Source organism: Talpa occidentalis, unplaced genomic scaffold (genome assembly GCF_014898055.3).
Source record: "Talpa occidentalis isolate TD23 unplaced genomic scaffold, MPIMG_talOcc4v2.1 talOcc4.11, whole genome shotgun sequence".
Lineage (NCBI taxonomy): Eukaryota > Metazoa > Chordata > Mammalia > Eulipotyphla > Talpidae > Talpa > Talpa occidentalis.
In genome coordinates this window covers 40,026,666-40,041,004 of record NW_023601104.1, presented here as the reverse complement: position 1 = coordinate 40,041,004, position 14,339 = coordinate 40,026,666, and the positions used below count along the sequence as shown (strand labels likewise).

At 39.7% G+C, this 14,339-nt stretch overlaps 1 protein-coding gene across 1 annotated transcript; it reads right to left on the bottom strand.

Annotated features, from left to right (window-relative positions):
* Window positions 1-7,659: 7,659 nt before the first annotated feature.
* LOC119238223 (olfactory receptor 1509) lies at window positions 7,660-8,601 on the bottom strand. The gene has a single exon (XM_037501931.1). It carries the CDS (start codon window positions 8,599-8,601, stop codon window positions 7,660-7,662), a length of 942 nt encoding a protein of 313 aa, XP_037357828.1.
* Between the last annotated feature and the right edge of the window lie 5,738 nt (window positions 8,602-14,339).

Genomic DNA, 14,339 nt, shown 5'->3' with positions numbered 1-14,339 from the left:
TAAGCATTGTTTCTACCGGTTACCAGAACTTATTAGAATAGTGACCCAAAGGTCCCAAATCAATGCTCAGTTCCTTTCAGAATAATAAAAATCAGATATATTTTTAGTATTAAATGTACTCTTTCATTCCATGAGTTCCATTAAAATTAATATTATGATTATTTTATATAGCAGCACTCTGACCATCTATAGGATATAGAAATCCTACTCCCTTTGGTCACACTAAGTCATCATCCTCTTTACCTAAGGACTTTGTTAAAGAGTTATTCCTTATATGGACCTACTCATGCCACAATAACCAATCTACTTCAACTCATTGCGTGACACTAATTCATTCAGGAGATCAACAGTTCTGATATACAAACCCAAGTGCCTTCTTAACTATTTTACCTATTCAAATTAACTTTAGAATATTGTTGGAAATTTTTATCCCAAAAAATTCTGTGGAGTTTTTATGATAAGCACATTAAATTAAATTGATAAATCAATTTAAGAAGGTCTGTTATATTTACAATGTTTTTATTCCTATATAGGAGCATGTATACATCTCTAGCCAAGATTTGTCAGGAGAGTGTTGTAGTTTTTCCCAAAAAGGCGCATATATTTCCTTTATTAGGCAAAAAAAAATAAACATGACATAGACAAATCTGCATTAACGTTCTATTGCTTCTATAACAACTTACCACAAATTTATAAGCTAAAACAACATAAATTTACTATCTTACAGTTCTGTTGGTTAGAAATTCAACATGAATCTCACTGGGCTAGTTACATCAAGGCGTCATTTTCTGGTCCCTTTTTTTTTTTTTTTTTTTTTGAGGCTAAGGTTCATTGATTTCATTTTCTTTTATTAAATTTATTTATTTTCTTACATTGTCATTAATTTTTGAACATTATTTGATTTCTCCCCTCAGATATAGTCCCTGTCACCTCCCACCACCATAACCCTTTTTTTAATTTCAAGTTCTATTAAGATATAATTGGCAAAAATTATATATATTTAAAATACATATTGTGATGATTTATGTATACATTGTGAAATGAAATGTATACATAATGTATACCACCATCAAGCTTACTAACACATCCATCTCCTCACATAGTCACATTTGTGTAGGGGTGGGGTAGGACACTTAAGATCAACTCTCTGCAAATTCCAAGTATACAGTAGAATATCATTAACTATAGTCACAATGCTATACAGTAGATCCCCAGAAGGTAGTTTTAACTGTGAATTTGGCTGCATTCGTTTTTGAAAGCTATAGGAAAGAATCTGTTTCCTTCACTTTTTCAGTTTCTAAAGACCTCCCAGGGCCTCCCCGGTGGCGCAGCGGTTGAGCTCTGGGTTGCGAAGCTGCCCGCAGCCTCTGCAGCGCCAGTTCGATCCCCGGCTGCTCCCTGGCCACGGGAGGAGGGTCCCGCATGGTGCACAGACCTCTCCTGCCGCCCGCTGCTCCCCTCAGCAGTGTGCTTCGGTCCTTCTGCCTGCTCTGCTCCCCGCTCTGGCTCTGATGAATTCTCTCACCCTCCTGCACTTCTGACTGTACCCAGTGCTTGTATAAATAAATAAATTAAAAAAAAAAAACATCTGTAGCCTTTTCTTTTCACTTGTCTTGATCCAAAAGCTCAGACCAATTTTAATTTTTAATTGCAAAAACTTAATTGCAATATCTTCTGATTCATCTATTGTTTCAGTTCATGTAAGTTCTGATTTCTCTTTTATTTAACATTACTATTTCTTGTTTTGATACTGTAAATTGCCACAAATCACAGTTAAATAAAGTTGAGGTGGAATATATAGTGCATTTTTAATCCCATCTGTTCCATTTTTTACTTAAGACTAAAGAAATCATCTGGAAATCTCAAAAGCATTATGTGCAAGCTTTAAGTAGGGGAGGATAGGGGAAGGCTATACAGTTATTTTCTGTATAGCTTATACTCAAATTGTGGTCTCGGCACCAGCAGCATCAATCAACATCACTTGGAAGCTGTTAGAAATGTAGAACCTCAGATCCCAACCAGAACTACTCAATCAAAGTATGCATTTTAAAAGACTCCCCAGGTGATTTTTATGCATACTATATTTGAGAAAATGTTCTGGACCACAGTATGTTGTGTGAAAAAAAGAAATCAATGTTAGAAAACATGGGTGGTGAGAGTAGCATGGGGTTCTAGTTAGCCATACTCAGGAAAAGAAAATAATGGCTAAAACCTGGAAACTGCTGGGTCACTGGTGATATTATACACTCAGGATATCACAGGTACTCTCAGTTACTTATTCTCTCACATCCTGTGGTCCCTAGCACTTAAGGCACAAGATTATAAGCGTCAAATTTTATTACATTCATGTAACATAGGACCATGAATGTTTCAAAAGAAGAATTTCAAAAAGGATTTTTCCACTGTCACAGGGAGATAGAGAATGTACCCTTATTACCTATAAATACAGTCTAAATTTCCAATGCAGTCTTTTAAAAATGTCCACAATTTTCACCCTCCCTCCCAGGCATACATACCTTATGATACTTCTTACTCCTCCTCTTCTTCAGGTCTAATTAATCCATACCCTATTGCTTTTGCATCTCCACACCTTTGCTCTGAGTCCTTTTGTCTCTCTAATATTTTATAACCAATTTTTACCCAGATTTTAATTCACTCTTAAAGTCAACTTCTCCCTGAATTCTTCTCTGCTTTCCCCACCACGAAGGAATTTATCCCACTAGTGGACCCTCTCAGAAATATATCTGTACCTTTCTCACTATATCACGTACTGTATCACGTACTGTCTTGTACTTCAGTTAATTTGTATGCCTACAACTTTAAGACCTGGGACTAACTCATATTTTCTTTTCCTTATACTAGAAAAATCTTTCTTATAAATGGAGCTGAATTTACAATTTTGAATGAGTAAATGAATGAGTTAGTCCATCTGTCCACCACCTGCAGATTTGAATTCCATCTTTAATAGTGTCTGATGTTTTTGTTTAGTTTTTATTTGCTCTCCACTTAAAATTTCATAGGAAATGCACTCATATATGGAATGGAAAGAAGCAAAGGAGGGCCTCCCCGGTGGCGCAGCGGTTGAGTGCTGGGTTGCGAAGCTGCCCGCGGCCTCTGTGGCGCCGGTTCGATCCCCGGCTGCTCCCCGGCCACCGGAGGAGGGTCCCACATGGCGCGCAGACCTCTCCTGCCGCCCGCTGCTCCCCTCAGCAGTGTACCTTGGTCCTTCTGCCTGCTCTGCTCCCCGCTCTGGCTCTGGTGAATTCTCTCACCCTCCCGCGCTTCTGACTGTACCCAGTGCATGTATAAACAAAACAAACAAACAAACCAGCAAACAAATAAATAAAGCATGCCTCTATAAAAAAAAAAATTAAAAAAAAGAAAGAAGCAAAGGAATAGAAAAGTTCAAACCAAAACAAACCCTTGGATTCATTCTGTAGAACTGAAGTTACCCGAGGGAAAGAGAGCTGGGAGCAAAGAGTGGAGAGGGTCCAGTGAGTGGACTGTGGTGGAGAGTTGTTACTATGTTGTTGGTCAGTGTAAGGTCAGGAATGGCCACAGTGCAGGTTTTCTGATCCAGCAGACCGGGTAAAGGAGGAGTCAGAGTCCTCAGTGGCTTTTGCAGGTCTTTTATTGGGATTTACCCGGTACACAGCAGGCAGGGGTACTGGGGGGTCAGGAGGCTGGCAGGCCTCCCAGCCCCCAGCAAACCTCACTCTATCTGGGCTCTCCAGTGATCTCTGCTTCTGCTTCTTTGCTTCTCTCTCGGCTTCTCTTTCGGCTTCTGTTCGTTCTTGGCTTCTTGGCTTCTGCTGGCGTCCCCGTGATGCCAACCTTAAAAGCCCAGTCTTAGCCCAGGTGAATCCCATCTACCGATGCCCACACCCTATTCCAGGTGGCCGCCATCAGGCATGCATTCAGGACCGCAAGGATCCATCATCTCTCCTGATGGCGGGAGGGCAGAAAAGCCTGACATTTTTCCTTACCCTACAGTCAGCATGGTGTGGTAACATAGATTTGAAGAATTGGGAAGCCATATTCCTAAAATATACAGTGTTGTAAGCCAATGCCATTTTGATTTAAAAATATATAATAATAGGAAATAGAAGTGATAAACCCCTTACAAAATTCTAAGAATTATCTGGGCTCCTAGATCTAGAAATTTCCAGTGATTAAAATCTTTAGATAACATTCCCTTTTGTCAATATGGCCTAAATCAAGAGTAAGAATAGATGAATTGGGGGGTGAGGTAGGGGCTCAATATTCCCGCCATCAAGAAGTAAAAGCTAAACTAAAATTTAATTTTATAGTTACTGATCAAATTTTGTGCAAAAACAAAATCTGGGGCGTTATGAAACAATAAGACATTTGCATCATCCCCTTAAAAAATGAACATTTAGCTGTAATTGAGATAATCAGATCAATATAGAAAGCTAATAGAATATTAAATGTATGAATTACCAGTCACTTAAATTACCACAAACTTAGCAACTTAAAACAATATATATTTATTATCTCAAAGGTTCTGTAGTCAATCAGGAATCTCAGCATTGCTCAGATGGGTCCTCTGATTTGGGTATCTCTCAAGGCTCAATCAAGTCGTTGGCAAAGCCAAAGTTCACTGAAGACTCAAATGGGAAAGAATCTGCCTTCAAACTCAAGTGGTTTTTGACAGATTACAATTCCTCAAGGGTTATTGGACTGAGAGCTTCAGTTCTTCTCCAGCTGGTGACCAGAGACTGCTTTTATTTTTCTATTTCCTTATTTTTTTTTTAGGATTTATTTATTTGTTTGTTTGTTTGTAGTACAAGAACCCAGGCACAGGCCAGAGGTGGGGCGGAGGGTGAGAGGATTCACCAGAGGCAGAGCAGGTAACAGAACAGGCAGACCGACAAAATACACTGCTGAGGGGAGCAGGAGGGGATACGGTAGAAATCTACTGTGCCATGTGGGACCCTCGCCAGCCTGCCGCCTGGCTGGGATCAAACCAGCTCTGCAGAGGCTGCGAACAGCCTTCACAGCACCGCACTCAACCGCCTGTGCCACCAGGGGAGACCCCCTTTTATTTTTTTTAAAGATTTATTTATTTATGCATGCAAGAACTGGGGTATAGGCCAGAGGTGTGGAGGGTGAGAGGATTCACCAGAGACAGAGTGGGGAACAGAACGGGCAGATCCACTGAAATATGCTTTCTGGTGGTGCAGGCGGTTGAGCGCAGCGCTGTGAAGCTGTCCGCAGCCTCTACAGCGCAGGTTCGATCCCAGCCAGCCGCGAGGGCCCTGCATGGTGTGGCAGACCTCTCCTGTATCACCCACTGCTCTCCTCAGCAGTTTTTTTCATCAGTCTGCCTGTTCTGTTCCCCGCTCTGTCTCTGGTGAGTCCTCTCACCCTCCCGCACATCTGGTCTGTACCCTGGTTCTGGTATGAACAAAAAAATAAATCTTAAAAAAAAAAAAAAAGAGAGAGAGAGAGAGAAATCTAATTTATAGTAGAAAAAGTGGACCATTGGATACTTGGATGGAGGTAGAAATGATGGGTTGAGAAAAAGCTCAAGAAATTTGTGGGTGATGGAAATGTTCTATATCTTGATTGGGGAGGTGCTTACATTGATGAATATATACCTTTTCCTAAATTTTTCACACTTTACCATTAAAATGAATATATTTTATTCAGTAAAACTTTAATGTAGTGAAGTTTATTTTAAAATAAGTTATTCACATCTAGGGAAGTGTTTGAAAACGCATGTACTTAAGATGTTTAATGAGGGCCTCCCCGGTGGCGCAGCGGTTGAGCGCTGGGTTGCGAAGCTGCGCGCGGCCTCTGCGGCGCCGGTTCGATCCCCGGCTGCTCCCCGGCCACTGGAGGAGGGTCCCACATGGCGCGCAGACCTCTCCTGCCGCCCGCTGCTCCCCTCAGCAGTGTACCTCGGCCCTTCTGCCTGCTCTGCTCCCTGCTCTGGCTCTGGTGAATTCTCTCACCCTCCCGCGCTTCTGACTGTACCCAGTGCATGTATAAACAAAACAAACAAAGAAACCAGCAAACAAATAAATAAAGCATGCCTCTATAAAAAAAAAAAAAAAAATGGTAGGTTTAAAAAAAAAAAAAGATGTTTAATGAAAGTGGTACCTTCAGGACACATGTTCAAGAAAAGAAAAAATTGTTCCTCTATTCAGCATTTAAAGAAGTGCTTATAGGGCCTCCCCGGTGCACAGCATTTGAGCACAGCACTGTGAAGCTGTCCGCAGCCTCTGCAGCACGGGTTCGAGTCCTGGCCGGCCAGGGAGATACCCACATGACGTGGCAGACCTCTCCTGTCTCACCTGCTGCTCCCTTCAACAGTGTTTTCAATCCATCTGCCTGTTCCCACTCTATCTCTGGTGAATTTTCTCACCCTCCCACGCCTCTGGCTGTGCCTCGGCTCTTGTATAAATAATTCTTAAAAAATAAAAAACAAATTTAAAAAAATAAAGACGTGCTTATAAACATTTTGAGGAATGATGCTCCAGAAGTGATCCCCAGTTGACACAAAATAAAATGTTTTAAGTGTGAGAATGGTTCATATAAAAAAGAATGGAATCAACAAGTATTGCAAAAATGTGGAGAAAAAGGAACACTTATCAAAGGAACCTTATCCACTGTTGATGGGAACACAAATTGGTGAAGTCCCTGTGGGAAATGGTATGGAGATGTCTTATGAAAATTCTATATAATCTGGCAATACCACAATTATGTATTTATCCAAATAATATGAAATCTCTAATCCAAAAAGGTTATCTATGCCTGTGTACATAACAGCATTGCCCACAATTACCAAGTCATGAAGCCAACCCAAATGCCCTTCAATAGATGAATGGATAAAGAAATTGTGGAATATATACTCAATGGAATACTACACAGCTGTGAAAAAGATGAAATAGTGGCATTTGGGACTAATGGATGGAACTTGAGGTGATTATGTTACGTGAAATAAGTCAAAAAAATGAAAGACAAATATGGGATGGTTTCACTCATCTGTGGGATATAAATAACAAAAACATACATAGGCAAAATACAGTAGCAATAAATCTTGAACTTAGTGAAGAGTATAATGGTTACTAGAGGGAATGGGGGCAGTGAGGAAGGGTGGAGGAAGGGGACAGAGGGAGTATGGGCATGGGTGATTTGGTGGAGGGTAAGTGGAACATGTGCATGTATGAAAAAAATTCTAATGTCAAAATAAGTAATTTTTAAGCTGAAAAAATAATTTTTAAGCTAAACAAAAAAGTAAATTCTTTATACATCCCCATCTTCAAATAAATAACTTGAAAATACACTGGAAAGCAAGATCATTCTAATAAATAAATGCAGATGTGACGTACAGCTTCTCAGAGGCAATAACCCACAGAACAGTAAAATTCAAGAAAGTACATTCTTTCACAATTATACCTCTTCTGAGAATGAGTCTGTGCCCTAAATTTGTTATTTTACTGGTGAAACCGAAAGCCTTCTTTAAACTTTCCCACATTTTTATCCCTTTCATGTAATAAGTGTAATAATAAATCACCGTCCTTAATGCAAAAGTCTGCCCTGCTCCATACATTGTTGTCTAATGATTTTGATTCTTTGTTTTTGCTCTCTCTTTAAGAATATGGCCATAATTATGTCTGCAATCCCATTCTATCATGTATGTAATTTCATGAAAGCAACTTGCCTCTGTCTAAGATGCTTCATGGCATTTTTCACCTCCTCATTCCTCAAGGTATAAATGAGGGGATTCAGCAAAGGGGCGACCGCAGTGTAGAAGACAGATACCACCTTGTCGCTGGACAAGTTGGAGTCTGGCCGCGTATAGAGGAAGATGCATGGTCCAAAGAAGAGGGCAACCACCATGAAGTGGGCTGAGCAGGTAGACAGGGCTTTCCGGCGTCCTTCAGCTGATTGTTTTCTCAGAGAAACCAGGATGACTGTGTAGGAGGTGACCAAAGCCAGGAAACAGACAAGGGAGATGGTTCCACTGTTGGAAACAATCAGCATTCCCGTGAGATATGTATCTGCGCAGGCCAGCTTGATGACAGAAGGCACATCACAGAAGTAGCTATCAATAATGTTGGGGCCACAGTAAGGTAGACGAATGGTCAAGAAGGTTTGCACCAGAGAGTGAACAGTACCCCCCAACCAGAGAGCAAAGACAAGCTGGATGCAGACCTTCATATTCATCACAGTGGAGTAGTGTAAGGGAGTGCAGATAGCCACATAGCGATCATAGGCCATAATGGTCAGCAGGAAGATCTCAGAACAAGCAAACAGATGAAGGAAGAAGAGCTGCGCAATGCAGTTATCAAAGGAAATGGTCTTTCTCTCTAAAAGAAAACCCTCCAGCATCTTGGGCACAGTGACAGATGAGTGGCAGACATCAATAAAGGACAGATTGCTCAGGAAGAAATACATGGGGGTATGGAGACGTGGAGAAAAAGCTATGGTAATCATGATGAGAATGTTCCCCAAAATGATTAGCGAATATGTGACTGAGAATGTCATGAAAAATATCAGCTCAAGCACCCAGTTATCAGTGAGTCCCAAGAAGACAAATTCAGTCACTCTTGTTTGGTTTAGAGCATCCATCCAATGAGCTTCCCAAAGGACCTTTGGAGGAAAAAAATAAAAGCTAATTTAGTTTTTTTTTTTTTAAAGATTTATTTATTTATTTATTTATACAAGCACTGGGTACAGTCACAAGCGCGGGAGGGTGAGAGAATTCACCAGAGCCAGAGCGGGGAGCAAAGCAGGCAGAAGGACCAAAGTACACTGCTGAGGGGAGCAGCGGGCGGCAGGAGAGGTCTGCGCGCCATGTGGGACGCTCCTCCGGTGGCCAGGGAGCAGCCGGGGATCGAACCGGCACTGCAGAGGTTGCAGGCAGCTTCGCAACCCAGCGCTCAACCGCTGCGCAACCAGGGAGGCCCAAAGCTAATTTAGTTTTAATATTATAGGACTAGAATTAATTGAATAGGCTGCAATCCTACCTGGATTGCTTTTTTATTATGAGGGTACATAGAGTATAAAACCAATTCTAAAGACTTGTTACAATATACCCACTATGTACCAGGAGTCATGCTGGCTACTTCATGGGTACTTTATATACATCACAACTGCACTGTGCATAGGCATTATTATTCCAGTCTCGCAGATGAGATAAGTGAGCAATAACAGAGTCAGATTTCCAAAATCCTTAGCCATTAGTTAGACTTTTTTTTCATTTCAGTCTAATCCATTGATAATATCAGATTAATATTCCAAAATACAACTCCCTGATAAAATCATTTAGTATGTCACTCCTCCTTTCCAGTTAAATGTACCTTCAAAACCTGCAAGAGGGCCTCACCAGTGGCGCAGCGAGTTGAGTGCCACACTGTGAAGCTGTCCGCAGCCCTGCAGTGCAGCCTCTGCAGTGCCGGTTCGATTCCTGGCCGGCCGGGGAGATTCCCACATGGCGCAGCAGACCTCTTCTGTTGCGCCCACTACTCCCCTCAGCGGTGCCTTTGGTCCGTCTGCCTGTTCTGCTCCCGGCTCTGTCTCTGGTGAATCCTCTCACCCTCCCACACCTCTGACCTGTACCCCAGCTCTTGTATAAAAATAAATAAATCTTTAAAAAAAAAAAAACCTGCAAGAGTCTGCTGCACTTTTATTTTTCCGGTGCAGTGTCCTGTTTTCCTATGTTTCATCATGTTGTCTCCACTGACAAACTTTCCAAAATCTTTGTTCTGTTTCCTCTGCTCAAAAAACATACCCTCTAGTCAATAATACTCTCCTCACATTACTGACTACTAAATTGCTATTCATTCTTCAAGATTATCTCCGAAAGCAGTAACTTTAAGAAGACTTTCCCGATGCAGTATCTCTTCCCTTATGTGGTACTTAATTTTTTTTTCATCATACTTAACTATAGAGGAAAGTAAAATAAAACTTTTCTTTTTTCTCTTTTGCTCTCCATTAGGTTGAAATGCTTCTTAAGAAGCATTATAAGCACCTATTACATCCCTTGCAGCACTTAGCATGCTTCTTACACATAACAGGTATGCAGAAAATATTTCTGTTTGAACTAAACCTAACTTTGTAGGTAACCTGAAAAAGAGTCCAAGTCTAAGTTACTTAAGAAATTTAATTTTTGAAATTCTGTAATATGATTTGAACTGTAGTAGATATTACTGTGCAAAAACTACAATTATATTGCCCCTAATTTTCTAATTGATCAAAAACTATAAACAGAATTTAAGAAATAATTACCACAAACCACGAAAAGAATTATATTCTTGGTCTAATTATTTCACTTGTAGGAAACTCCTAAGTATCCAAACTACAAAAAAAACCTAAATGCAAGAAAATATTAATTACAGTATTATTTACTATAACAGCCATAGGACATTTCTAGAAGCTTGAATAAATATAATAAATTTGAATATAATTTTATGTAAACTTTAGGAATGATAATCACCAAGGATTACCAATATGAAAAAATATTGAAATATTATAATGCATAAAAAATGAGATAAAATTTGTTTATACATAATCTCAACACTTTAAAATATATGTAATGCTATCCTATCCTATCTATCCAAATACAAATAGCAGACTAGAGGACAGTATTATAATACTCATGACCAAGAAAGGATAATATCCCTATTATTCAAAGATTGCTTAATATTTCACTGGAGGGCCTCCCCGGTGGCGCAGCGGTTGAGCGCTGGGTTGCGAAGCTGCCCGCGGCCTCTGCGGCTCCGATTCAATCCCCGGCTGCTCCCCGGCCACCTGAGGAGGGTCCCACATGGCGCGCAGACCTCTCCTGCAGCCCGCTGCTCCCCTCAGCAGTGTACTTCGGTCCTTCTGCCTGCTCTGCTCCCTGCTCTGGCTCTGGTGAATTCTCTCACCCTCCCGCACTTCTGACTGTACCCAGTGCATGTATAAACAAAACAAACAAACAAACAAATAAATAAACATGCCTCTATAAAAAAAAAAAGTATTAAAAAAATATTTCACTAGAATAAACAAATGGCACGAATAAGAATGGATCAAATCACCAAAAAAGAAATGCAAATGATCAATAAGCTTGAATAACAAGACACTCAACTTCAGTAGTAGGTGAAAAAGAAAAATACTTTGTGTTTCTCATTAGATTGGCAAAGGTATAAGGAGCTGAGCACTCTCTAGACTGCTACTGGAAGTAGGTATTAAGACTTTTTTAACTGGCACTACCTATCAAAATTTAAAATGCCGTATCTCAAAGCCAGGAAGCACACTTTCTAGGACTGTATTCATAGAAACAAAGGGACCTGTAAGTAAGGATATGTGTTTACTGACACTTTTTTTTAACAAAACACTTTTTTTTTATTTTTACTGAAAATAAACTGAGTGCTTATCAATAGAGGAATGGATAAAAAAATTTAATCCAGCCACAATTTAGACTATTATGCAGCCATTCATAAGAAAGAGTTAGAGTTATAGATATTGACTTAAAGCAGTAGTTCACTGTGTAGCTGCATGAGAACCACCTGGCAAGGGGCAGGTGCATATAAATTTTGCTGCCCAGTTCTCACCCTACACCTATGACTCAACACCCATCTTGAATATATTTTTACATATTACATATGTGTACAAATACTAGGAAAGCAACATAACTACATAATGGTAAGTGGAATGAGAAGAACACTCAAAATCTGATAACCCAGTTAATTGTTACTATCACGTTGCTGGTATTGGACCTCACAATATATCTTCAACACTCATTCTATAAACATTTATGTGTGTCTAGATAGGCACAGTGCTAGGGATTCTAATACAGAAGGAAGAGAGAAGTGATAGTACCTACGACTTTTCCAAAAACTGCAAAGAAGGAAGAAGTACTGTGGCAAAATCTAAAAAGTGACAAACCACAACCCTAGGCATTTTGAGGCCCCCTGAATAATGTGTATATTTGTAATGTGTGTGTTAGAGGGGCAAGCGGCATTACCTTCATAGAAAGCAACACATTGAAAAAGTACACTGAGCCCTCCAGCAGAAGAAAGGTTAAAATAATTTTCATAACTTAAAAGACTTTCTATTAAACTTCTAAACACACACTTATGCAACATACCAAACAAACAATTGAGACAGGGTTTTGCTCAGCACCATGTATGTAAGTGCACACCCCAAAAAAGCAAGGTCATGCAAGTTAAACAGGTTGTAAAACTTACCAATTTTCTCTAATTATGCAGGAGTAATTTAGCTAATGTTACATTCTTTCATCCACTTTATTCATAATTCCTTATGAAAGGAAACAGAAAGCAAAATATTTTTAAAAAATAAGATATTAGCAACTGGTTTTTATTTAATAGTTTCACCATTTTCAAGTTGGTCCCTGGGATTTTTTAATCCTTTTCTTTCTTTGAAATTTTGCATTTGTTCTTTTCACTACTTTTGCCTTCTTCTGGCCAAGTGAGGTAGAACTAAGACTACTTTCCATTTCCACTTTAATCAGTAGCCGTTAGAAGTGTATTTGAACAGTTTCCAAAATCTGCTACTCAAAGTCCATTCATTCATTCAACAAATATTGATTATAGAAGAAAAGTTCTTACTTCTAGTTAATATAAATAAATAGCACCCTTTATGAGATGTAATTAATTACTGAATGGAAGTTTAAAATTTTGTAGCAAGAAAATATAACAGTGGCTGATTGTGGTAATTATTTCACAATGTATACATATATCAAATCATCACATTGCATATATTAAGAAAACGCAATTTTTGTCAATAAAGTTGGGGAACAGAAAATGCAAAAGTTCTGTCAAATTAGTGTTAGGTTCTATTGTTGTCCTGCTGAACTAATAAATATTATTGAGTGAAGACCTATCTTGTGGGTTAATATATCTAAAATTTGAATACTGTTTCTTTATAGTCCTTTACCAACTCATCTCTCATACTACTGTGTCCACTGGAGCAAGTCACTTGACTTTATTTTCATTATCTGGAAAGTAATAATTATATCCTTTAAATTGGTGTGGTGGTTAATTTTATGTGTAAATTTGGCTAGACCATGGCACCCAGTGGCATGATCAAATACCAGTATTGATGTTGTTCTTTTAAATGCACTAACATTTAAACTTGTAGACTTTTAGTTAAGCAGATTACTCTCCTTAATGTGGGTAGATCTCATACAATGAGTGGAAGGTCTTAAATGAGAGTGATCTCCAGAAGTGATTCTGCCTCAGATTGTCCTCAGGGCTGAAATCTGCAAGACAGACTTCTGTCAGAATTTTCATTCTGCTGACCTGATGTGCAGAATTCAGATTTGCCAAATTCCACAATCTCATGTGCCAATTCCTTAAAATTTATCTTTCTCTCTCTCCCCACTCTGTCTCTCCCCCCATATAAATTGATTGAGATAGTAGATACAAAGATCAGTAGAGAAACAGAGATCCTGTTGGTTATGTTTCTCTGGAGGATCCTAATACAATTACCTTTCTCACAATGGTCTTAAAAATGGGGATGTAGCTTAGGACTACAGAAGTTTTTTGTTGTTTTTTCTTTTAAAAGATTTATTTATTTATTTATACAAGCACTGGGTACAGTCAGAAGCGCGGGAGGGTGAGAGAATTCACCAGAGCCAGAGTGGGGAGCAGAGCAGACAGAAGGACCAAAGTACACTGCTGAGGGGAGCAGCGGGCGGCAGGAGAGGTCTGCGAGCCATGTGGGACCCTCCTCCCGTGGCCGGGGAGCAACTGGGGATTCGAACCGGCACTGCAGTGGCCTCGGGCAGCCTTGCAACCCAGCGCTCAACTGCTACACCACCGGGGAGGCCCAGGACTACAGAAGTTTAGGTAAAAAGGAAGACCAGTGTTCATTTATTACTCTCAGAAGATAAACTTCCCTTGAAGATCTTATTATCTCCTTGCTTCCCTCAATATCCACCTTAAAAAATAACAATAATTGTTATCATTTTATAAAGGTGAGGCGAAAAGAGCATGAGAAAATTCAGGGTCATCAAAATCAATCCGTAGCTCTGTTAAACTCCAGCTCTCTTTTAAAAGTCCAAAGCCATATTCTTCAGTGTATAATAAGTAATATTTGTTTACAGACAACTAGAACTAGATTTTCCACTGACATCAAACACTTACCATTTACGCCTACACCTCCACTAGTGATGCAGTTCTCCTCTTAAACTCCGTAACAGAAAGAACACAAAATTCTGTTCAGAGTGGCTATCAGGCTTGAAAGCTTTGGGATTTTTATCTACCTGACATAGGATTTTGAGGCGATCATTGCATGGCTATAATTGAACTTGCCATCAATGAATACTCAGGGGCATTACTTAAAGCTTTCCCTTTCAGGAA

Excerpts from the sequence above, each read along its gene's own strand:
- LOC119238223 (XM_037501931.1), bottom strand. The coding sequence starts at position 8,601 with ATGGATGCTCTAAACCAAACAAGAGTGACTGAATTTGTCTTCTTGGGA.